The sequence below is a fragment of the Nannobrachium achirus genome (genome assembly GCF_963921795.1).
Source record: "Nannobrachium achirus genome assembly, chromosome: 2".
Taxonomy (NCBI): Eukaryota; Metazoa; Chordata; class Actinopteri; order Myctophiformes; family Myctophidae; genus Nannobrachium; species Nannobrachium achirus.
Window position 1 is genome coordinate 31,799,348 of NC_137811.1, and position 26,793 is coordinate 31,826,140.

A 26,793-nucleotide genomic window follows, 5' to 3' on the forward strand; every position below is an offset into this window, starting at 1 on the left:
AATATTTATAAAACCCACAGAGACACTTGACCACTTTCACTTTAAAACATTTCAAAAATAGCAGCTCTAAACGCTCGGCTCACCATGAGTCATTGTGATCTTGTAGATCGGCTATGTTTGCTACTTTTGTGTGACACTGTAGTGTAGTGTGACAAAGTTTCCGAAAAAACTAAAAAAGTTGAAATATGGAGGTTTCTGCCCAACAGCAACACAATGCTGGAGACAAAGACTCAAAACAGAGTGTTGGACATTAACCTGGTCATAGTTGTGCAGCTTTTCAAAGTCTTTCCTGGTGATTAGATCCTTCACACGTTCAACATCAAGGTCACTGATCCGGTAGTTGAGGTCTCCAATCCACAGGACCACGCTGTCACACAACGACATGCCAGAGAACAGATCATTTCATGCTTCTGATGTGAATTTAAATTAACTGATGATAATCACAGTCTACAGAAACAGCAATATTTATGATTGAATCCATTATATTGGGCATGGGACGCCATCCTGATAATCATAATTTATATCCTTAAAACTGTTAACATACCTTTACATTTAAGTTTGTTAAATATTTCTATTTCTATTATAGGACATATCTTGCTTTCTGAAAATCCTTTTTTGTCGTTGCAAAAAACACCACCTAACTCAGTGATGGGCCACATTCATTCATGGAATTTAACACTGGGAATTAATCCATAATTTCTAAAGATTTGACAGCCAAAAAGAAGTCAATACTGATTGGGACAGACAAAAGACAGGGTAACCTCTTGTTGTGGCGGCATAATGCCTGGGAAAGGTTCTCGTGAGACCAACGGGTCTGTATCTGAATTCTATGTGAATGGTTTCATACTTGTGCTTCAAGATGGCGAGGGGGGGAAGCGAGGTATCCAGGTGGCGAAATTGGAGACGGCTGCAAATGTCTTTGTAGTCCTGGTTGCGTCTCTCGTACTCCTCGATGTGGGCGGCTAGATGTGAGTTGACCACACAGATGTCGGAGTTGTGAAAGCGAAAGCGTATCGCCACGGCACCCTTATTGCCCTGTGGAACAGCGACAGCAAGCAAAACAGAGACAAACAAAGAGAGGGAGAAAGAAAGGGAGGATACAGAGAAGATATTACATTTTGGCCTTGCACAGGGTTCGAATTATTACATTTAATGCAGCTCAAACATGCTCCCACTAGGGTTGTTCGATTAATCGATTTTTAATCGTAACCCGTTTTTTTTCCTTTGGACGATTTAAAAAAATGGAAATCGTAAAATCGATTTTCACTTTAATTAGGGAAATTCTTACTCATTGGAGCCTTGCACGCGCAAAAAGTACACAGCCCCGTCCTCCTAAAGCAGGACGACAAGGTCCGACACCAAATTAATACTACTTTCTATCTGATGTGTAATTTCTTTGATGCGCGTTTAGCGCACGTCACACTGAGCAGAGTTCACCACCGCACTGCGCTCACTCGCGATGGTTCAAGCAGAAAACAGAACAAAACGCTGCTGAGCTGGTAAACTTACTTACTTGTTGTAGTTTGAAAGAAGCTTATTAATTCTGTGTTACCCACCTACCGACTGTAGTCTCCTACTGTCCCTGCATGTCACTGTGTTAATTTTGCGTCGGGAAGCGAAGCGCTTCGCCTCCGTTTACAATCAGTCAACATCTCCGTGCATGAGTGGTGCAGGGCAGGGGCGTAGCCAGGAATTACATTTTGGTAGGCGAAATGCCTACCAAAATGCCTCACCAGCCTCCAAGAGCTGGCTTGTTTTGGCTGTTTTGTCACTCACTATTGATAATGAAACACTAAGGACGCTAAGTTGTATGTGATTGTTGCACAACTAAAGTTATTATTATTAATACCCTTATTGTTTTATTGCATTTTGCTATTTGGCTATATAAAAAAAATCAAAAAATGAAACAATAATGAAAAAAAAAATCATTTCCTTGCATTTTTTAAATGAAAACAAAATAGTTGAAACAATGTATTATTCTTTTAACAAAAAATCGAAATCGAAATCGAAAATCGGGATTTCAGAGAAAATAATCGAGATTTTATTTTTTGGCCATATCGAACAACCCTAGCTCCCACCCTCCTCGCACCTTCACTTAATGAGGCCCACAGGTTAATATCGGAATACTTATATATTATTGATTTCAGCCGTTACAATGCCAAACATGCAAACATAACTCGCTTGAATTACTTCAGTCTATAATAGTAGTATTAGTAGTATTAAAATATTAGTCTTTTTTATGTCCAATGTATTTGTATTGTTAACATAAGTATACAGTAACTAAATGCATTTGAACTCAATCAAAATGTTACATTTCAGGATTTCAATTCAGTAACAAAAGATAATTCAGGATTCCAATTCAAAAGCAGCAAAAATTGCTGATGTACAAGCTCAAAACACATCTCAGCGCGACGTGTTTTGAGCTGGTAAATCAGCTATTTTTGTTACCCTTACTGGAGATGAGAGGTTTTTCTCGACAGTAAAAATATGCAATGTGGCCCTCTGGAGTGTGTGAGAAATATAGTGGCCCTCTCCATCATCATTGTTGCCTACCCCTGATCTAATGTGTGTGCGTGTGTGTGCGTGTGTGTGCGTGCGTGCGCGTGCGTGCTCAGTACTCACCATTCGTCCCATGATGCCAGTGCCCACATACTCAGCCTCTACTTCAGAGATAAACTTGGCATGTTCCTTCTTCACGTAGAACAGCAGCATGATGCCAACCAGACGCACGTTCTTCACCTGTACAACACAGTGCACACACAGGGCATAAGAAGTTATACACAAATACCCAGATGTGCCATAAGTACAACACTCACTGGCATTTACAGTACACAGGAGGAACACACACACACACACACACACACAAATTAAGCTAAAATCTGCAAAGCTCGTGCAAGGTAAATTATTGTCCACCAAGCTGCTGGAGTTTCCAAAAACCCAGCTCTCCCGTTATGAACAATTAAAAACATGCACTGCGCTCAGGAAAAAAATCACACCCGTGTGAAGTGGAGCTGTGTGTGTGTGTGTGTGTGTGTGTGTGTGTGTGTGTGTGTGTGTGTGTGTGTGTGTGTGTGTGTGTGTGTGTGTGTGGATCATGTGTACCGATTTTTGTGACATTTGAAGAAAATATGTAGGAAAAGGAGCAAAAAGTGTGTTTTGGAGAAAATTCAAGATGGCGGACAATCTATCATGGCGCAAATGGGCGTGGCCTATATGGGGAGATGCGTCATGGCCCAAGGAATCCAGGGAAAAAATATTTTTAATTTTCCGACCTACGGTTCAAGAGTTACAGGCCAAAACGTAAAGTGGGGTGTTATGGCGCCACCATGCGGCCAAATGACACAATTATTTTTCATTTAATCCTTGAAATCATTATGAACCTCCTCTCCAAGTCTTGAAACTCTAGCCCCTATGGTTTGCGAGAGACAAATAATTGAATGTGAGTTTTTGCGATTCCCATTATAAGTCAATGGGGAAAATTAATTCACTAATAAATTAATATCAATTAAACTATAGAACCTTTCTCTTAGAAAAGTAATAGCCCACGATTCCCGAGTAAGCCGGTCGATTTGACATATGGCGCGAGTGTGTGGTGGCAAAACTGTGGGACTAGTGGCGTGCCGAAGTTTAGGAAGTTCAGGCTACATACACACACACACACACACAGACACACAGACACACAGACACACAGACCCACACAGCCACGTATAGGGAGCCTGTGCTTCACACAGCTCCAAAAACATATTGGTGGACGCAGGGCCAACTGGCCAAGTGGTGAAATCAGGAACTGGCATTATTACTAAATTGTGAGAAAGATAGACAAGAATTGCCCCAACATTTGTATAGATAAATGTAATATATATATTATGACCAAATGTGCAAACTGGCACTTAAATGTAAGACACTTTATTAGAAGATGTAGATCTGATCAAGAATGACAGTAATAAATAAATGACAGCAGGGCAGGAATTTCATGGAGGCCATGAAGGCCATGGCCGCCTTTGCCCCTCAGTTTGGCCTTGTGCCCCTCAAACCAATGGCATGACCTCTGGCCACAGTGGCCTTAATGCCCAATCTGACTACCATTTCATCCTCTCTTTCTTTTTAATATGTAGACAATAGACACCAGTGTCTCGTTCTTGACATGTAGACACCAGTGTTTTTTTTGTTTTAGATTCTGAAATCTTAACTCCCCCGAGTCCCCATCTTTAAACCAATCCAGTGACTTTGATTGGTGCAGGAGTCAGGACTGAGCATGGATCAGATTGTAAATACCATCATGTATCCATTTCATCATCCCTAACCCTTAAATTCCAATGGACTAAAATCGTGTTTTATTTGATGGCCTTCCTGCCCTGGCATTTGGCCTTTGTGCCCTCAAAAAATGTACAACACCAAAGGCCAAGTGGCCGTGCCCCTAAAATGATGAAATTCCAGGCCTGAATGACAGACATATAAATCTGAATAAATAAAGCCAATTAGGATCTTTCCCCCATGCATTTTATTTCTCAAAGGACTCCTGATGGAAACCAAAACCGTAAACCATAAAGCTCATGACAGAATGTCATCCACTATTGCACAATTTTGCAGTTGCGCAGCCGTCAGGTCTATCAGCCTAAACACGACTCCACATTTACATATTGATGTAAAAACATTTATTTTTCAGCCTGCTGAGCTGTCCTGTGTCAATTAGGGAGCAGCCAAGTGTGCTCTTCTCACAGGGTTACAGGTGACTGAGAAATGGCAGGCTGTTATTATACCATCTCTGTGACTAGAATGCCTAATGTGTATATAAAGCTCCAAAAGACTTTGTAGAGACCAGAATGACAGCCCAGGAACTGGGAACCAGCTGCATGCAGTCAGCACTTTTCAAAAGAAGGGAAGTAGATTAAAGCAAATAAGGGGAAGAAAGGGAAATCTCTAAGGAACTTCCATATGGCTCCTAGTCTTTCAGAATGATGTGGCTACCTTCCAATCACTTTCATAGTGGAATCCCCAAAAAAGCATAGTACTATGGTGTGAAACAAATGTTATGAGGTCAATAGAACCGATACAGTAATTCTGTGGCAACTCGAACTGTACTGAAGGGATATCAGACAGATTATTTTTGCTTAAGTTATTATGGCAAAGAAGAAGATGAAAGCCAAACAAGCCAGACAGACTGAGGCTAACTGTTAAAAGATGCACAGCACATTGAAGTTAAATTTAAACATCTGAAACGTTGCACAAATTTAGGGTGTTCCAAAGCACTGTGTCACCCAGACACACCAGCTTCAGCTTTCAGGTCTCGGGCGATTTCAGGTCTCTCTTAAAGCGTACACCTTCACATCACTTGCAATACCAGCGGTCAAGAAAGACACATTCAAAGCGATTATGGCAGACAACGGGGGTTAGAGAAAGGCAAGGTCCTTACTAAAGCATACTTGGCTTCTGGATGCAGGGCCTCGGCTACCGCTGACATCCACTCGGGCTCTCTGGGTGTATCGTTGAAAAAGAAAGCCTCTTTGCTCAGGTCCAGCTCCTGGAAACTATAGAAGAGGACGAAATAAACAAGAAGCACTTTAAAATACCATTTTAAATTGTGGGTGGCCACGTGGGTATGGATGGCATACTTTTGGCAAGTAGTGCTGACATCTGCGAGGCTCTATAAACATTTACCACCCCAGCCATCGTCTTTTCAAACCGCTGCCACAATCACAGCTAGGCAAACAATACAGGAACATCGGGAGCCATACCACCAGACTCTAGAACGGCTTTTATCTAGCAGCAATTAGATTGCTGAACAAGAGCCAAGACTGGTGACACTGCACAGACTGAACTGAAATGTGTTCTACATGGACTCATTTATATACGCCGTACATTCTTATTTATTGTGCACTATAGTCACATTAATTGTAATGTGCAGACGAGTCATATATTATGCAATTTATGCCTCTCTCTTTTTATAAGATGACTATCTATTTTTTTAACTGCAATGACGAGCCTGCACTACTAAGAATTTCACCTACCTTACTTGTAATGTGATGTGAAAATATAAAGACTGATTGTGACTGTAGTCCACAGCAGGGTGGATGTGACTTACCCCACGCAGTATATGTCAGGAGGGATGGGGGTGCAGCTGAGCCATGGACGGAGGCTTTCCTTGGGTGCTTGACCGTTCACATTGTATGTACCGAGGAAGAAACTAAAAGACACAAGGGAGAAAACAACAGAGGAAAAACAGAGGAAAAACAACTTTATTAGGAGAAAACACTGCTTTTTACTTTGAGTTTTTTTTTTATTATTATTTAGGAGATTGAAAACGCATGTGCACAATTACCAACAGGGGGCAGTGTTCTCTACAAATAAGTTGAACTGCCACTTGTCCTTAAAAATGTTATTTCTTCAACACTCCTGACAAGAAATTCAACAAATAGTAAAAACTCTGTCCTATAGCTATAATCTGCTAAATTAGCTTCAACAGTAAAAAAGGTAGTACAGTATTCAACCAAAATCCACATCAGCATGATGGAAAGGAAGTTTGTTCTTCACGCCTGCAACCCACATCCTCCCAGCAAAGTGTGTGAAGTCTGTAAGCCGATGCACTCGGCTGTGGTTAAAGGAGCACAGCTTAATGTAGCGTTGAGCTCAGTGTGTGGAAATACACCCCACATCAAGTCGACTTGTTCTAGGTTCTAAATCACACTCAGTCATTCTGTAGCTTCGCTTCATTACTACCCAGTACCCACACTGTCTTTTCTTTTTATCACAGCTTTGGTAATGTATGAAAACACAACTAGCCTGAATATTAAAACTCATGGGGGGTCCCCAAATTATTTGGGGGGGTCGCCAGATGATTAACTTAATGTGCAACATTGTTTTCTCACTCAACAATATACAAACCAGCATAAAGTTCAAGTGTATAGACTAGAGGGTATCTGCACATTTCTAAAGTGACAATTTAGGGACTTTTTAATATCTCTAAAATGACAAATTAAACATTGGCCAAATTGTCAAATATTAGAGGCAGAAATTGTGAAAATAGCCGATCTACATGCTCACAAGAGCATGTAGATCGGCTATTTTCACAATAGAACCGTGTTGTACAAAATGTAATGCCTGTAGTGCTCGTCAGGGTGGGGGTCCCCAGTTATATTGTGTCTACAGATTAGTATTACACATTAATAAAAAACATGTGTGACAATTAAGTGGTACCTGAAGTCCTCCAGGTAGGTGTAAAGGTCTTCTTTCTTCTGCAGCTCACATTTGATGAGGTTGTCGCGCAGGCCGCCAAACTGCGGCATGGCCAGCATTTGGGCTTTGTTGGACGGCGTGTGGCTGGACGAGCGCACCATGTCATCCCTACCCTCGCGACTCCCTTTGCCTGGGCTGGTGGTGCACAACATAGGAGGAAGAGAACGGGGAGGGGTAAGGGTTGGTGGATTGAGACGTACCAAAATAGAAGCACGGTTAGATTGCCACTACTGTGCGACCTCAGTGGTGAGACCACTACTTCTCACTTCTCTACTTCTCACGCATAGCCCAGGAGTCGATCAGACTACTGGGCTATGCTTCACTTATGTAAGTCATCAATATCCTTGCCAGAATTCAAAAAACATCTAAAGCTATATCTTATTTCTTCCTTACTGTAGTCCAAATGATTTAGTTTACTGATGTGTTAACTTTGTTAATGTTCTTTTTTCTTCATTTTTTCTCTTGTGTTTTTGTTCTTTTTGTGCAGTTTCTGTGTTTTTATTTGTTTATTGCACAACTGCTCCCCTTGTTGTATTTTATTGTATTGTTCTTACTGAACTTTTAATAAGGGAAGGATTCCAAATAAGCCTTCTTCCTTTCCTTGCACTGTATTTTGTTCCCATGATATGTATTGTTACATTTTTTATACAATGTGCTAATAAACAAAACAAAAAATTAACTAAACTACTAACTCCAGGAGCAAGGCCAGCATGTGTGTTGTTTACGTAAGGCCATTCAGTGGCTTTGCACAGACAAAATGCCTAGCAGTAGTCTCTAGTCTGGGTTAGTTTCCAGTTTTAGTGTTTAATTGAAGCAAGGTGTTGTTCTTGTATCTTGTGAACATGTACATATGTATGTATAATTGTCTGTGGAAACCTCATATACTGTATGTCCTAAACTGTTACTTTTCAGGATGCAAACAGAGCAGATCAAAATATGGCGCATCACCCCGCATTTCGAGCTAGTGGATCTGCTACTTTTGTGTGACACTGTATGTAGTATGTTCAAGTAGGGCGTTAATTTACGAGGATACACTGCAGACGCTTTTTTTTAAAGTGTCTTCTAAATGAGAACCTGCTACGGATTCTATTTCCATCAATTGTTATTATGGAGAATCACTAGGCATTATGATCTTTGTAAAACCACCATATTGTGTATCAAAGTTGCCAGTTACCAAAGAAAAATGAAAAATACCATCCCATACAAAGGTCTGGACAGAAAGATTAGATTCTACCCTAGTACCACGCCACCCAGCATCCTAATGGAGCACAGCGCGTCACAGTTCCATCAGACTCCTGGGCTATGCAGCCGAGCTCTATTTCTGTGTCATCAATATGGGACAGGCCAAAAGGGGTGAGAGTGATATTCAATATAGCTTTTAACCTTCCAGGAAAAATACTGTCAGTATGCTCCGCCTCACATGTACAAGACACATTCATTTTACGAGTGTGCAGCAATAACAACAACAAAAGCCCAACACTATATTCTTCATTGACTGGAGTCCCCCAGGTGTCAATAACTAATGACCCCAATGACACCAAAACGTTTCGCACCAGAATAGGCACGCTAGGGTTCAAACGGTGAAGAGACGAGCAAGATCAAGAGAGCTGAATTCCACTAACCTCAACTACCGTCAATGCCTCCTTAAGTCGGGTTAAGGTCTTTGCACACTGCTGCGTTTTTATCGGAGTGAATTTCGGAGTGCGTGAATAAAAAAATCAACCTCACGTTATGTCAATCACGTTTGCACACTGCCGCCCGTTTCGTATTTATTTTCGGACCAGGGTTGATTTTTTCCGATTTTTGCAAGTCCCAAGCTCTCTCTCTCTTTCCTCTCTCTCTCCCTGGCCTACGGCTTTCAGATTTCCAAAACGCAACGAAAACATGCAGTGCAGTGTGCAACCACCTTTAGGCCCCACAAATGGCCCCATCGACTGGCTTTGCAACAAGACAAAGTACTAGACTGCGGTAAGAACAGTGTGCAGGGGAAGCAGGTTGTTGAAGATGCTAGGTCATCAAAGCTTGCCAGCATAAACAAAAGCTTAAAAAGGGATCAAATCTCACCTCCCCGGCCTGGACAGCTCTGCTCCACTGTCAGCACTGTGCTCCTCCTCTAGCGATCCCTTTTTGTCCGTCCTCGATGATTTCCCTGTTTGGTTCCCAGATTGGGAAGGAGGTGGAGGGAGGAATGGCCAGAGAGAAGGAAAAGAGAAGAGAATAATCAAACAGTGTTTAATTTAGTTTATTATTCTCACAGTGATAAGCAGGGGAGGGGCTTCCTCTTTGTACAACAGCGGACTAAGGAACTGCTAAAACGTCAGCGCCTTTGGCCATGGAAAAGAAGCTGGAGTACCGTTTTGATTTGTTGCCTCAGTGACTGGGAAGCCATCTCTCTTCACACACTGCTACAAGTGCTGCCTATGTGCTACCACCCTGAACTGTGAGAGCTCATCGTAATAACACGCATAAGCAGACAAACTCACGACCCTTCACTTTAGGCCTTGATAACTGGTCTGTGGAGAATCAATTAAGAGCTAATCATGAATGATGCTGAGGACACACTCAGGTCAATAGTAAAAGTGTCAAGTCAGGACTCTGCTTGTTGTAGTCAATCGACCAAGGCTGCCTGCTGCAGTTGGTTACAGTTAACGCATCTCAAGTAGCTGGAATTAATGAGGAAGTGTCAAGCGTGAAACAATATGGCCCCTGTCTCCTGAAGCTTGGCAGAGGATTCCTCGTCTGCATGAGAGAAGCAGATTTCTCTAGACAGAAAATTAATTTAAAGTAGTTAGGGAAAGCTTTGTTCCAAGGCTTTAAAGGCTTTGTTTTATTAGTCACGGAGGACGAGGTTGTGTTCTGCAAGGAAACAAACTTCTAGACGCTCATATATCTTGTGGACTTCCATTGTAGCGCTGCAGTAGATTAATTGTTAAGATGTGATGGTGTATTGGCTAATCCTATGGATTACTCTGTTTTCTAACATCACGTTCACATCACGTTCACTTACTTAAAAGACTTGTGTAGTGGTACTGTGTTTCAGCTCTTGAACCAAACAAGACTGACAAAGCAGGCCCACAGTATCTTATTTTCAAATGCTGTCCCTGTACCAGACCCTCTCTGTAAAACCCCCACAATTTTCAAACAGCTCTTAATCATTATGAATCATTAACCTTATGACAGTAACATGAAACCAATTACCCAAGCAGGAACAAAACATTTCACAACCATTTCTATAACCATAAAACCCTGCCATTCCTCCACCTCATTTAAACATGTTCGTTCACAATATACTTCAGTGCCACATTAGGATACACAGTGATATATATATATATATATTGTATAGCTATAGGATGATGTTATGAGTTTTTCTGTATTGTACACCTATGCTATACTTTAAAAGTGTATATGTTGTGTCCTATGAGTCCATGTGGGCTGGGCACCTTTGATGCATGACACAAAAATAAAGAAAACTATCTACAGTATCTATAGCCAACAGTTTGTCATATGTCATGCAGAATCCCTTTATACTGAATTTAAGGCTTGCTGATGCCCTTGTGAAGTCCATTGTATTTAAGCTATACATATCATATTTCAAAGAGAATAAAAACATATATTAGCGAGATAGACAGAGAGAGACAAGAATATACCATAACTTCAGTGTCTTATGCCTTTAAAAGATTACACCGTTTGTTCATAATTGGACCAATGTATGCGCCAGATTCAGATTCTATTCTAGATACAATTAACTCTTATACTGCTTTGGACGTTCCTGTTCGCCCCAATTCTCAAGAGACCTCCGCGCCAATACGGCGCTCGTTCGCGTTCGTTCGTTCGTTCGTTCATTTACCTTGTTGAAGCTGATGAGGGGTCGCGCCGCCGTGTACTGTAAACACATTTTCCGCGGTGATGGTGTAAAAAATCCATTATGCGTTAACATCAACGGAGACCAATTCACTTCCTTGTTGATTTCTCTGGCTGTGAGGCTCTGTGGCCAGTGACTGGTCTGAATGCACGTAACAGGCAAATCACATTCATTCTCAGCATGACGCCGCCCTCTGCTGCCTGGCAGACCAAAGTGCACTATTGCACAATCAAAAAATAATAATAATAATAAAATAAATAAATGTCTATCTATCTACTATAACGTCGCAAAGGTAAGCCACTTTTTGATGGCACCAGACCCAATAAATAAATAAATAATCTGGCAGTAGGAGAGTTAAGAGACCAGTCAGTGTCTGACGGACTGAAAGGTCTGACTGGTTTATAGGCAGCGAGCAGAGGTCAGAATGATCCAGGTATGTATTATTCATAAGCTAAACCATTGATCACTACATGAACGCTAATATCCCCATTCTGGGCATGTCATAAGAGAAGATAGATCGACTATTTTCAACGAAGATATTTGATTTTGTGTAGAGGGGTGTATGTAGTGTATGTTTTCTGATTGTCTGCGCAATGGTGGTGCAACTAAATTAACATCTATTTGAACTGTAGCTCTGAAGAATTGAAGAGAGAGAGAGAGAGAGTGTGTGTGTGTGTGTGTGTGTGTGTGTGTGTGTGTGTGTGTGTGTGTGTGTGTGTGTGTGTGTGTGTGTGTGTGTGTGTGTGTGTGTGTGTGCGTATGTGTGTGTGTGTGTGTGTGTTTGTGTGCGTGTGTGTTGTGACGGCCCGAAATGGTCCCCGAGCCACCTGTTTGCCAACCCGCAGTCACCGTTGTGTAAATGCTGTGATTGCGCCTGGTGCGAGCTAGAGTGAGCGTGGGAACTGTGAATGTCGGGGGAAGCTGAAACCCTCTACACACAGCGTGAATGCTGTGTTCGTTTTAGACTGTGAAAAAAAGTGTTTGTAGGCCGCCCGTAGTGGACCTTAAAACCCACAGAAGAGGAGCCATATTGCACCCCAAGACGGAGATTTAAATGACAGCACGATTCGGCGCTGGGAGTTATGCTGTTAAAGGAACAACACTGTTGGCTGTGAACTTGAACGCCGTCGCCACTCAAAGGAGTTGTTCCAGATCCTAGTCCCCACTATCCTACCCAAGTATAAAGCTGTCAAAATGTCAGTCATTTCTTTGTATATTTAGGTCATGTGTCATATCTACCATGTGCAACTTCAAAGCCTACAAGCCAAACAGAAATGTAATTGTCAACGACAAAAACACAATTAAATCGTTAATCGCAATTATTTGAGAGAAAATTAATTGTCATGTAAAATGTCATAATCGTGACAGCCCTATTCATGCCTAACGGGGAGGGTTAACTTTAATTTGTTTTATTGATTATTCCTTTTGGGGGTAACTGACGACTTCCTTCCAAGTGGAGTGACATTATTGCGTTTCATTACGTCGCGACTTGCGTGGTGCGAGCGTGCGTTCCAGGACTGGATTAAGCCGTGGTACATTTATTTATTAATTGAACTCATTCGCTGCATTTTAAAAATCTCTTTCAAGTTCCAGGATGCCACGTACAAGTCTCCATAGACCTCCATGTAATCATAGTGCACGGATCGTGCACGCCCATGCATAGATCATGCACCACGTGTGTGCACGCTGTTCAATAGCTTTCAAACAAAAAAATCTGCTTGGAATCTGCTTGGGATCTTCATGATATAGCAGCCATTATGTTTTCTTCAAATGTAATCAAACATAGCTGCCATGTTTGAAAGATGGGGTTGGTAATATGGCGGTCAAGCATGCAAACATGCACGCGATCATGCCTAGTAGATAGAAGGAAGTAAAAAAAGAAAAAAACTAAGAATAAAAAAAAAAACTCTGGAAACTCAGTCCTGTCGGCCTGGAAATAATGGGATAAATCTTGTGTTAAAGCAGTCAATGAGTTAAGGACCGGGTGTTCATTCATTGAACTGTATTGTGCTCCGCAAAGACTGTGATGAATTGAATGATGTTGCGGGTAGAAATGTAACTTGAGTTCTTTGATCTGAATTACATTTTTGTTCCATTTTCTTTCGTTTGTTTTTGAACCAAAGCCTACTGTTTGGTTTATGTTTACATTTGATGATATGGGTTATTTTGAATTTGATGATGAAATGATGAATGGAATTGCTTCTCGTTGATTTAATTTAACTGAACTTCTATGCGTTTTATTTCTTAATAAGGGTTCTATTTTATATAGAAATCCTTTGTGGGGTATTCACCAATGGTTTAAACTCCAGATGAGGAAGAACTCATAAATATAAAAAAGGAGAAGTATAATTAAGAATATTTCTCTGGTAGACCGAATCTACCTGGCACCCCTTCGAATTAATTTAAGTGGAAACGGTTACAGTGTGTGTGTATGCGAGCACAAACAGGAAATGGAAAGAGGGCTGCCCACTGCATGATAAGACAACTCCCAGTCTAGTGAGAAATGCCTTTGAAAGGAGTGGACCTGTCCTGTAGTACAGTGCTTAGCCTCAAAAGCTGTCCCTCCTCCCTCACATGTGCCATTACATCACAGTGTGAAAACAGCTACAAACTGTAAAACTGTGACATCACAGAGCTATAGTTTGTAGTCCTAAAGGTGCCTCCACACCGAAAATACAACAGGAGACTTGTTCAAACTGTTCACAGACTGCAAAGAACTGCAAAGAACTGCAAAAAACTAAGCACATTGAATTTTCCAGCCGACTGTATGCCGACTGTAATTACTGTACAGTTTTGCGCATGCGCACTGTGTTGCCATATCGGCTCGTTACAAGCGACTTTGATCCTGTTTTCCTATAATGTTGCTAGTTGTGGGTTACTTGTTTGGGCATGTTTCTGAATTGTAGTTGCTTATTTGGCCTTGCTTTCAACATTCTTTTCGAAAATAGCTAATGTAATAGAGCTCAATAGGTGAAACTGGACGCTTCTTTAGGCCTTGTTTTCATAGACCTGGTCGCTTGTTTAACTCACAGAATCTGGCAACCGGGGAGCACAAGCGGAGATGCTTTCTGTCCGGTGATTTCTTCTCCTCACACCAAAACAACACACATCACTATTAATAGCGTTGCCTTGGAGTTGATTAGTATAGGAAATTGCGAGTTGAGGTTGTGAATATGCTATTTTATGCTATGTGCAACGGGAAAATGTCTCTGGCTTATTTAGGCTTGATTTTGCTGCAGCAGTAGCAAACTAATGGTCCATTACAACTCGCTACAATTCACCGACGTCGAGGGGCGACTCAACAAAACTGAGCAAGTCCAGTCTTCCAGTTTACCGTCGATAGCGTTCCCGACCCGCTGCCGAAAACCTACCGATGAGCTCCCGTTCGGCAACAGACGCTTTCCGCCGCTATCCGCCGCCGATTCGGCCACGAATCTGTTTGGTTAAAAGTGGCCTTAATACACAGAAGTCAAGTGACTTTGCAATGGGTTCTCTTCCAATGTTTTTCCCCCAAAGGGTTTACGACGTCAATCTATGCAGTAAATTACTTGTGCGGTTAAAATAACTTTGAGTTTAACATTTTGTCCTATGATAAATTACACCCCTACAACAGTATCATGAATTATGAAACAGTTATCTGCTTTTTAAAATGATTAAAACGGTTGCTTTGTGAAGATTATAATATTTTGTTGTAAAACAAAACAATCTGTTAATCATAAGCCGTTGCCTGCTGCAGAGCTTAATGTTTGTAACTTATCTAAATCCCAATGTGAAAACATTCCTTTGGAAATCTGCGGTGGGATCCCATGGTGAGAGTAACTTCTGGGTTGGCCTACAAATAGAAACGATCCCTGCAGCATTCTACTGGCCTTGTTAAACCATGAAACAAGCGATGAGAATGAGTCCTACTGGCTGGGGTCAAGTGCAGACAGGGTTATTAGGTGTTTAGTCAAGAGACTGCTGCATTTCGCCAACCCTGTGATCGTCAGACCACCAGGCTGAAACAGTATTTAGAAATCACAGCACTTGTTTAAACTGCTTGGTGTAACAGCTGGGTGGGGTCGGTCATATAAAACAATAATACGCCTATAATGACATGAGTGCTCAGTTCAGACATGAATCACAGGAAAACATTTGAAGACAACGGTATTAATTTCCGTGGTGGAAATTGTACCTGACCTACTTTGAATTGCCCTAAATCACATTCTCTGTTCCATTAGCAAGGGCCAAGCTCTCAAAAACTATGGGCATAACCTACACAAAAATATTCAGTTAACAAATGCTCAATTGCTTATTATAGCTGACTTTATATTCTCACATTTGATTATATTTTATCATCAGCCTGTGTTATGCAGTCGACACGTGCTGACAATTTGCACCTTAATGTACAACGCACTGACTTTTGTCTTTTTGGTGTTTTCTGGCACCTTAACTAACATCGATAGTATATCATGCACAGTATACTTCGGCAACTATGCTCACGCCCCTTTACATCTTATCTCAGGACAGGTACAATATGTAAATAAAATATGTCGATCATTTGTTTGTTTTCTTTGATTGATCTCTTTTCCCCACTTCTTCTTCCCTTTCTTTTTTTCTATGGAACTAACAATACGATAAACCTTTTTTACTTCTGTAAAAACCTGTGATAAAATAATAAAGCTGATTCTGTTTCTTCTTGTAATGATTTCATGCTGCTAAGCACAAGCACATAATACCGTATCTATAAAGGACGAGGGGAACAAAGACCAATGAAAAACACATACCTCTGCGTGGTATTAAGAGATGCTTAAACACATAGGCTTAATGCTAAACTAACCATTCTACTTTCATGGGAAAAGCATGGGAAAGTGACTAGCTGCATACTGTACAATTTGTGTATGTATTTATGGACTGTGGCAGTAAATGCCTTCAAGTCAGTGTTTGTGTCTGTGCCAGCATTGTGTTGCAACAGACAACAAGCTGCAATGTCTCATATGCTAAATTATGCCTCGTGTGCCACACAAGACTTGCTGCAAGTCATAGTTTCTTACAAGTGCATAAAGGAACTCATTTCAAAGTTCAACATTGCATAACACCAACACCTTAATCATCCATGATGCAGACAGAGGGACTGGTGAATACAACTTTGGGGCTCAACTGTGACAGTGTAACTTCTTGAGTATAGTCTATCTCATAGCAGTTATGGTCTTCTCATAGCAGTTATGGTCTTAGATCTTCGCCTTTGATCTGACAATATTACAGAAAGGTTTTTCTGACACGCCTACAAATATAGACATTAGGCAACAATTTACATTACATTTGCCTGGAGCTGGAGGAGATAACCCGGCTTCATTTGCATGGCAAGTTTAAAGGCACATGAAACAAACATAAATGGAATGAAAGGCTTAGTAATCAACTAATTTAAATCCAATTTGTTTTTTACCATCTTGGTTCTCTTAAAGAGAAAGTGTTGGCATGATATCATGGGCGTGAATAAGGCAACTTAAAATCTAACACAGAATGCTCAGCCTCAGCCTCACTCCATTTGTTACTCCGCCAATCACAGTCTAGTTTCATATACAGTGTATCCTTGTCATACGTTATGTTAACATTACTCCACGAAATAAACACAGCGTATTGTCATGTTATGTCTCTTTCATTCCAAGACAAGTTCTCATCAATCAAGACCATCGACAATCCCCACCGCTGTCCACAAGAGATATATTAGCTTGACAAATCTTAGCAACACAGCAATATAACTAGTAAACACTAATAGAGATACAGCCACAGACAGCATCCAATATTTTTTTCTCCCTAAAACCCAGTCGAACCGGTGTCCTTTTCGCTAGCTGGCTAATGTCAGCTTCCTTGATGGAAACGACAATAATATAATAATAACAGTGAAGTGGCTAACATTAGCAGCTAGCGAAACAGTCTGGGCTGCAGTGGCAGCTTGCATTGGACCATTAGAGCGATGCAAGTGTGTGATTCCATTCGAACGTTTCATTCACAACAAATGTCACAAAGTAATCATTATGAAGATTTTTCCCATCATAACATACCACCGGTGTCTTTGATCACCCTAGACATCTCCTTGTACCGCTTCCACGCATTCTTCTGTGCACGGCAATACACAATCTATCTGAGGAGGACCTGATGCTCATCTGTCTGCTAGTAGGAGGAGTTCTCCATCTCAATGGTTCTCAAACTGTGGGTCGGGACCCCCAGAAGGGTCCCATCCCCAAATTATTTTTTTGGGGTCCCCAGATGTTTAGCTAAATATTAACATTGGTTTCTCACTCAACAGTAAACAGACCAACATACAGTATAAGTGTATACACTAGGGTATCTGCACATTTCTAAAGTGACAATTTAAGGACTTTAAAGACCTTTTAGTACCACACCACTGGTCAAACATTGGTCAAATTGTCTAATATTATAGGCAGCAATTGTGAAAATAGCCGATCTACATGCTCACAACACCATTGTGAGCATGTAGATCAGTTATTTTCACAATAGAACAGATCGAGTCAAACTAATGCCAAGTTACCAACTCCTACAATTCCAAGTACTCGTGCAGGGTGGGGGTCCCCACTTGGCCACTTCAAATATGATTATTTGGGGGGTCGCAGCCTGAAAAGGTTGAGAACCACTGCTCTATCTGCACAGTCTAAACCCCTAAACCCATAGCTCAGAGGGATGGTGGTGATTGTTGACTGACTGATTTCATTTGAAATATTTAAACAATACACAGATGTGCCTATAATATGATCTAATCTCACAACAATCTCGCAATATCATGACTTATTTTTATTAGAATATTGTACTGGTTAAGATGTTTGTAATTTGGGTCATGAATGACGATTAATATGCATATTTATTTTGATTTTGGTGGGCTGTAGCCTTTTTTCTGCCTAACTGACGTTTTAGAGCAGTAAATCGTACTTTTTTGAATTCTTTATTTTTTTATTGAGAGATGGATTAATTTTGCATCACTCGAATGGATATCCGAGCTGGAAAGTTATCATGGCCTGTGGCTTTGTCCCCAATTAAATCCCTTCGAATTTTAAGGATTGTAATGACTGTAACTTGCATTTTATTGTAACTTGTTGACTCCTGAGTTGATCCCTTAGATTAATAGTGTAAAGTCACAGAAATAGGACAAGTGGCCGTCCCCACCTCTTATAGGGCCAATTAATTGTGTTTTTGGCATTTAACTGGAACATTGTTTTTTAGGCTTCAAAATCACAAATTGCACAGGGCAGATATAATAAATAACCTTCTTATATCTGAAATGACTGACACATATCTGAAATGACTGACACATAATAATTGTATACTTCTATACCAAGCAGCTGCATTCCATTCAGTTAAAGTTATACCATGTAACTTTTTTTATAAAACAAATCTTAAAATGGACCTAACTGTTAAATCGCTAAAGTTTTAGAACCCCCACTCCGTTATTTTCAGCTTCAAAAGCCTTCTCTTTATATGTTTTCTATGAGCCGTGAGGGGGGGAGAATTTCGCGGCAATATGACGTCATCATACTACCGGCCAATCACAGCGAGGGTTATACACTGCCGGCCAATCACAGCGCATCTTGGAGTGGGGTCGCTAGGGCGGCCATATTTGTAGTCTCCCGTGTGTTTCTATACTCGGGTGCACGGTGAAGCTTGGGTGAAGGAGTGTATCTCCGGAATGGCTGAACGCACAGGAACCAGGGACCCCTCAAAAGATAGATCTCGGCGAGGTGGAGGCAGACGCGGGGGTGTGAGAACCGAAAAACGGCCGAAAGACGCGGACGCGACCGAGGTTTGCTATAGAGCTACTGACCACAAGTTGAGCAACTTACACAGTATAGCTTTAAATAGCCCCCCCTGCTTGGAGTTCTGACTTCTGACTACAAAATGATGTCACGGCTTAAAAGCCCATACTGTACAGAGTACACAGTCTCCTGGAGAGACAAGACTTTTTTCTTACATGAAGCACTCCCTGCACTGACTGGAAGCTGACAGACAGATAGATGGCGTTTATTGATCCGTTAGAGGAAATTCAGTTGCCAGGGCAGTACAGAAAGAAAGGAGATAGGCCTACGGGTAACGGGTAGCAACAATAACTAATACAAATGATAAAGATGCAAAAGTTACAAAAACTGTACAAAAATGTACCAGTTTGATCATTTAGAAAGCCTAAATACAGTCTGTAGTTTGATATGGTCCACTCTCACAGCCATGCAGGAACAGAACAAAAGAAAGTGAAAGGAACTGTACGCACAACACCACAACCAAAAGCATAAGAGGGCCTGGCCTACTCAGGTATGAGATAATATTGACATCTCAAGTATTCCTCAGGATATTTTAGCATAATCCATCTCCACTGTCAAAGTACCTCTCCACTGTCAAAGTACCTGCCAACGGGAAGGATGGACATCCTCTCTACCCTTAGAACAGTTATTTCAACACAAGATGCCCTCAAACAGATCTTAAGGGTTACGAGGCGGGGATATTGTGGAAGAGGTGTCTGGCTTGACAGACTTTGGCAAGTGTAAGGGCACCATGTTTAGCTGGAGGTAACTGCAGCTCCACAGAGGCTATTCAAAATGGGTTCAACGATGTATTGTAATGTTCCAGAATTGTTCAGGACCTGGGCCCCAAAAGACTTCTAACCAATATGAAAAATCTGAGCTGAAATCAAAGGCTGGAACTGCGAAAGCATCCGCACGATGGAAATAACCTCAACATTAATGAACAACTAAGTCAATGTTTCTCAAACCTTTTGGGCTGCCGTACCCCCTTACACTGATTTCTGAAGCCAAGTACCCCCTTCCCCTGACAACAGCATTTTGCTTATCAAAAGCTCATCAAAAGTCCGGTTCCAATGACATTATGTCCAAAATAAAACAGCATAATGGCAAATAAACATTACTTTCAATTCAATAACAGTTGTACTAGTCAAGTTATTGATGTAATTTGGTTTCACAATTTACAGATAAACAGGTTCACATAAAGACTTCAATGTTTTGTCATTACCCATAACAGTATATACAATCCCAATCCCATTTCTCCTGTACCCCCTGCATACCCCTAGGGTACACATACCCCCATTTGAGAAACACTGAACTAAGTCATACTAGCATCAAGAGTTTTGTTACAAAGTTTGTGAATATGAATGGCACTGATAGCATTCATTCTAGTTTTCTATTGCAAGAGATAAGAATAGGACAAACCTGTTTTCTTCTGTTTGCTGAATCTAGTGAGATTTGCTGGGACTGGAGCAAGGGCTTGTTTAACAACTTCTTTGCCTCTGGTCGATTTGGATTTATACTTGTTGAGCCACTCAAACTTGGGTACCTGTGAGGGAGACTTGCAGACATCTGAAGAATGATAAAAACAAAAAAAACAAGAGGGAAGTAATTAGATCGGAATAATTATTCAATATCAAACTGAAATGGAAACAGACAGATACTCTCAAATTTGTGACCATTTAAATGTTCTGCTTATTTGTTTTAGGCAAAAGAACTGAGGTTGAGAACCTGAGGGCCGATTTTAAAAACAACTTCTAAATCCTAACCTAAGTTTTCAGATAATCTAAACAAAAGTCCTGGTGCTATATACCGGTACATAGCAACATCTAAAATGACACAGATGCTTCCACGGTTTTAACGGTATAACAAAGTAGGCTTTCCCGGTCTTAATGGGTTAAATACTTGGGTTAAACATAAAAAGGCAGGTGATTGTTCAATGCAATGTATAACCGCTTTTCTTTTTACCCTCTAAAGGAAATGACGCTCATCTCTTGTGCACAGCGGAAAAGAGACAGCTGTCAGCTCAGCTGCTCATATCCTCTGTGACCCACAACTTTCACGATTACTTTCAATGAGACCACACATTAACAGGTACGTCACAGCAGTCTCAATTTGGTCTACTCACCCTTAGAGTTTCTCACATTTTTTCTATTAACTACAACATCTGACACGCCACTTAAACGTTCCATCACTCGTTTCCCTCAGAAGGTAGCAAGCCAGTGTGGCTCCTCGTAGAATACTGCAAAAATGTAACTCGAACCACAAATCATTCACCCTCCATCTTCAGGAGAGATTTCCACTGTGTAAAGTAGTGGGCCAGTGCCAGATGTCACACATCCTGGCTATGAGGCTAAGAGACAGCATCTCTAAGCCACTCTTTCAAGTGACTCTATTTTGTTCAGAAGAAGAAGACTCAACTAAAAAAGAAACAGCCCCAAAATAAGAGAGAATCAGTTGGAGTGAAAGATCGCATTGAACTTAGTTCCTCCCCCCAGCCACTGTTGCAAATGCTTTGCAAAGAAATGACAAGCTAGACGAACAACATAATTAACAACTCCACCCTATTTTCTCTCTCTTTCTTTCTCTCTCTCTCTCTCTCTTTCTCTCTCTCTCTCTCTGACAAATACACGTCACATTTCCTTGTTGAATGACAAAGTGACACCACAGGTTGTGTGGGTTTTTAACCAGTGTCATTTTTTCTTCTTCCATTTTTCTTCATTAAATAATACATATCATAACATATCCACAAATCCACCCACTGAAAGAAACCAATTTTACGGTGTATATATATATATATATATTATATATTCTCACCTACACCCTGTGATATGCAAGACCAATGTAGCCTCCCTGTCAGTCAGGTTTTTCTAAAGGCAGTGAGAGCAGATTATTGTCATGCCTTCACACATCACCTATAGTGTCAGAGACAGGCTGTTCCAGGACAAATACTATTTCCAAATAGTAAAACCGAAACACATGTACGGGTCCATTTGGTTCTATTTGTACACTCTCATAGCTAGATTTTATGACATAAATTGGGGTCCCAGAGATAAAAAAAAGAAACCCCCAAAACATGAAATGGAGTTTGTTGGCCAGATTCCTTTTTGGAGTTTTTCTGCCTATTGATAGGATAGTAGACTGACAGGAAATGGGGAGAGAGATGAGGAGTGACACGCAGCAAAGGTCGTTGGGAACGGGACTCGAACCTGAGACACGCTGTCAGGCAATGCAGCCTTGGGTGCTCAGATCACCATGTTGGCGGCTGGCCCCTTGGCCTATTGCTTGTCAAACTGTGGCTCCTTGAAATTCAAAAATTTGAGAACCAAGGACTACAGTTAGGGATGGGACGATATGAAAATGATATATTGTAATTATTATTGTAGCAAAAATAATTGTGATGTGGTATATTTTGGAATCATGTTCATGGGGTTCAGGTCATAAAAGCAGAGTACAAAGGCTAAACTCTAAGTCACAGAGACTTGAGTGAATCAGGGGCTAATCTGGAAATCACAGGGACTTGAGTGAATTGTAAATTCCACAGTTCACAGACAACAGATTCAACTATCTTGTCAAATAGACTGTTGATTATTAAGTTAAAGTTGTACTATGTAACTTTTTTTATAAAACAAATCTTAAAATTCTCCTAACTATTAAATCACAAAAGTTTTAGAAGATCCGCGCCGTGAATTTCAGCCTGTAAAGCCTTCTCTATATGTAAACTGAGATCCTTGCCGTGGACCGGATCTCGCGCCAAAATTGCGTCATCACACTACCGGCCAATCACAGCGAGGGTTATACAACTGCCGGCCAATCACAGCGCATCTTGAAGTGGGGTCGCTATGGCAGCCATATTTGTTGTCGCCCGCTTGTACCATCCCTTCTCTAGGTAATTTCGCCTACCAGGCAGGGTGAAGGAGTCCGTATCTCTGGAATTACTGAACGCACAGGAACAAGGGACCCCTTAAAAGATAGATCTCAGCGAGGTGGAGGCAGACGCGGGGGTCTGAAGGTACGAAAAACGTCCGAAAGACGCGGACGCGACCGCGGTTTGCTATAGGGCTAATGACCACTAGTTGGTCATCTTACACAGTATGGCTTTAAGATTAAAGTGCGCTTTCTGTATTTTGACATTCTGTACACCGGGTGGGACGCCTCCCGGTGGGGAATGTGAAAATGGGAGATGTACACACATTTGATAAGGAATTATAACTGCGTGGGATTATCTCTGCGCTGTGGTCACAGCCACCATGGTCTGGGGCATTGTAAATTAGCATGTTTAAATGTAGCCAGGAGAAAACCCCCCAAGGCCACTCTAAACTGTCCCTAAACGTCCCAAGGACAAATGTTCATAATTGGAGTGTGTGTCGGGGTATCAGAATCTCTCATTAAAAGGCCTTTTGGTGAGGGATGTGACAACAAGTAGACATACATTCTAATATGGGATAAAGGAAAATGGTTTGGGCTCTAAACATGTAAGACCCAAGAGCCAAGACACATGACCACATAAGAAAACGCAATATTGATCCCTGTGAATTAAAGGGTCTGGTTATGAGTATATGTTTTTATATTGCCAGGATTTGCCATTAATAGGCCGTTGATGAGAAATGTGGCAAGCAGAAACATATATTCATGATTAACCAGTATAGGATGTGAAGACTTCTCAGGGAATCCTCCGTTTTCCTCCCCGCTCAGAAAGAGAAGTTTTAATGAATGATATCTGAGGAAAAACAACTTCTGGTTAACCATTTTTAACAGGAGTTGTCTGTATGAGTATGATTGTTTGAGTTATGAGGGAAATATTGATTGTAAAATGATTTATCATATTGTAAGTTTGAGTTTGAGGCAATACTTTATAAGCTGTATTAATTCTGTGCCGGCTACAGCCCCTCCCCTCTGGTGCTGCACCGTATTGACTAGTCAACAGGCCATGTGGTACGGCCCGCCTTTATTCAAAAAGGCTTTGAAATGTTGAGTATTTAAGTTGGTGCAGGACAAGGGTGCGGGGTCCAAACCTGTGCCTGAGCCACACAGGTCGGTTCCAAATCCAGAAGCAAAAGGCGAAGCTATGCTCATATTCTGCATATTTCTGTGAAGAAAATAAAGTTTGTTGACAGCCTGCAACTAGCCACTTCTCGACTCATCTTTTCCCTGCACAACTGAAGAACTTTGGACAGAATTAACGGCAGTGACACATGATATTACTGCGATAAAATGACGATTTAGTAAACCACTTGAACCCCCAGCATCCCTATTCTGGGGGGACGTTCGCCAATAGCTGATCTAACGCGTTGTGAGCTTGTAGATCTGCTATTTTTTGTAAAATCGATTTGTGCAGTGTGAAATAAGAAAGTATCTTTACAAGATCCGTTTATCAATATAAAGAGAGGGTTTAAGTGGTTCTGAATTTGCTGCTCAACAAAAGCTAATTCACAATAAATTAAAATCTCTGCGATACAATTATTGTGAGCGTCTTTTTTTTATCCCAATGAATGATAATAGCGAGTACTGCGTCCGTGTCCAACTTACCACTCCAGGCCCGGTTGACCTCGCTGAGAAAAAGGCGTGAATGGGAACCAAAGGGCAGTCTGAGCTCTAGCTCCTCCTCCTGGAAGCTTACTCTGACCCTGGTGTCAGCTCCTAGAGAATACAAACTCACATTGAAACATGTATTTCATCTAAAGGCCAGTCCATAACAATGCAACCACATGCAACTCCTTGCAACATGCAACTACTTGCAACCATAGCCAGGCTGAATGAAGGAAGGAAGTTGCATTGGTGAGGACTGGCCACAAAACGGTTTTGGACTTTTTTTGCAACAAGGCAAATCATCATGCATTAGGATCATGCATTAGGGCACATTACACCCTGGCCACAATATGACTTCCGGTTGGTTCTAGCGGAAGTGGCGAAAGTGCTGTGTTTAACAGAAGTTACGTCCTGCGTTGTAGTCTTCCGTTGAAATTCTCACGGCGGAAGTTGAGCAGTCTCTGCCTGATATTGTCACCAGGCTTTTCTCTTCGCAGATGAGTAAGCCTGGCTACGCGAGGCTAGGCACATTATGCAAGCAATGAAGAAAGTGTGTGTGTGTGTGGGGGTGGGTGTTATCTCTTACAGATTTACAGCACCTGAGATATATGAAAGCGTCTGTTTGATTTAGCCTGTGGTTGCTTAAATTTGCACACATATATAGGCCTGTTTGTTTACCACCAGGAGTGTCTGGGTGCACCAAACATGAGCAGGTTTGATGAACAACTTTATAGACCTTGGAACACTGCCAAAAGTGCAGTGTAATAAAGAGTTGAAGAGGAAACTCACCCACAACGGCTAGTTCATCCGGTGATGACACTGAGGAGATTGTACCAAGAGACAAAGATTAAGGTGTGTCAACAATGTAATTCCAAAACAAGGTATCCAGCATTTTGAAAACATACAAAACAATTGCTGAGTGCTGACATTAAAGCCGAGCAACAGGCTCGGCACAGGCACACCGTTGCACGCACCAATCCGTACCACACTCTGCAAAAACACTGTTCAGGGGCCTGCCATGACAATAAGGGACCACGTATTGCCCCCAGGGGGCCAGGGGCCACGTTAGAGGTCCCCCGGGGGGCCACAGGCACACCGTTTCTCCAATCCGCACCAAACCCTAACCCTAACACGAATTCAGAAAATGCACCATCTGTTCAAACAGTTGAATGAATTTTCACCATAGTTATTTAAATAATTTCTGAAGATGTAAGGTTACCTTCCACAACAGCAAAGTCATAAGATATTGGAATGATGTCCTCCAGTGACACATCATCAGCAGTGATGGCCATCCTCCTGTGGTTGTACACAAAAAGCCTGCAGGACAAAATTGTCAGGAAGCATTACAAGATTTGCAAGTCAATATAACCAATCATGATAACTGTGCTACCTGGTCAGTGTTAGTCAGTAGTACTCACGCATGTTCTTTTGTGGACTCAACCAAACCCAGTAGTTTGTTTTCATATTCATCGTCAAAAAGGATAACACATTGGACAGCATATTTGCAATTAGGTTAAGGTCTAAATACATAATATAATTTCCATCTATGCCAAAAAGTCATGAATTACAGAGTGCATGCTATTATCGATAGAATGTTAACATGAATTCATTCAATATGCAAATGATAATATAACAAATATGCAAATGATAATTATATGAGATACTTCAATGGTTTCCAGTGGAAATAAGCTTAGTCTTTTCATGGATCTCCTTTTAGTAGACCTTGTACCAGTGAACTGTACCGTCATGAAACTGTACCTTTTCCTATGCAAACTTCTAATAAAGTCTTCAATCAATCAATCAATCAAACAAACATTGAGCTAATATCAAGCTGGTGATGATGATATTTTTTGCATAGTAGACCTACTGTGTTTCATTTGTCTGTCATTTAATGTTGAATGAATTGAGAAGAAAAGGACCCCAATTTAAACAAGTCCAAAGACTTTCTTGTGGTCTTTATCCTCCTTAGTTGACCTTGTATCAGTGAACTGTAGGTCTACTGTCCTGTCCTGTCCTGTCCTGTACCCTTTCCTATGCAAATTTCTGTGAAACGCTGCCATCTTGTGGATTCTTAGTCTAATTGCGGAACTTGGATCAATGCCTTTGAGTCACACCCGAGTGGCCAGGCCAGACAAGGCTAAGGAAAGCCGTTATAGCTGTAGGCTACGTCACTCTTCACTATGTTAAACTAACACACTGTAATAGGCCTACTATGCTGCATAAATGTGCTCGGAAATTTGGATTTTGTATGACGTAGACAAATATAATCCTTGATATAAATAGGCACATCGAGAACATTTGACCCTCGATCTGGAATCTGGCTGCTGTGTAACGGAACTCCAACTCCAACTTGAACTTGTTGTTGCTGCAGATAACGTCACATTA

The 26,793-nt window shown here is 41.2% G+C and overlaps 1 protein-coding gene across 2 annotated transcripts in view; it reads right to left on the reverse strand.

Moving 5' to 3' along the window:
• inpp5b (inositol polyphosphate-5-phosphatase B) overlaps positions 1-25,914 on the reverse strand; it is a 38,162-nt gene extending 12,248 nt beyond the window's left edge. Inside the window, exons 1-12 of one of the 2 annotated variants that reach the window (XM_080737096.1) lie at positions 25,827-25,914; positions 25,628-25,725; positions 25,198-25,227; positions 24,409-24,519; positions 20,305-20,451; positions 9,298-9,382; positions 7,195-7,368; positions 6,083-6,184; positions 5,414-5,528; positions 2,623-2,739; positions 848-1,035; positions 256-367 (exon numbers count right to left, since the gene is read on the reverse strand). In XM_080737096.1, the coding sequence (XP_080593222.1) occupies positions 256-367; positions 848-1,035; positions 2,623-2,739; positions 5,414-5,528; positions 6,083-6,184; positions 7,195-7,368; positions 9,298-9,382; positions 20,305-20,451; positions 24,409-24,519; positions 25,198-25,227; positions 25,628-25,700 (1,254 nt within the window). In that variant the 5' untranslated portion in view covers positions 25,701-25,725; positions 25,827-25,914. Of the gene's footprint in view, positions 1-255; positions 368-847; positions 1,036-2,622; positions 2,740-5,413; positions 5,529-6,082; positions 6,185-7,194; positions 7,369-9,297; positions 9,383-17,139; positions 17,200-20,304; positions 20,452-24,408; positions 24,520-25,197; positions 25,228-25,627; positions 25,726-25,826 lie in introns of those variants that run through there. The other variant, XM_080737097.1, reaches the window with a different exon arrangement.
• Positions 25,915-26,793: the final 879 nt, after the last annotated feature.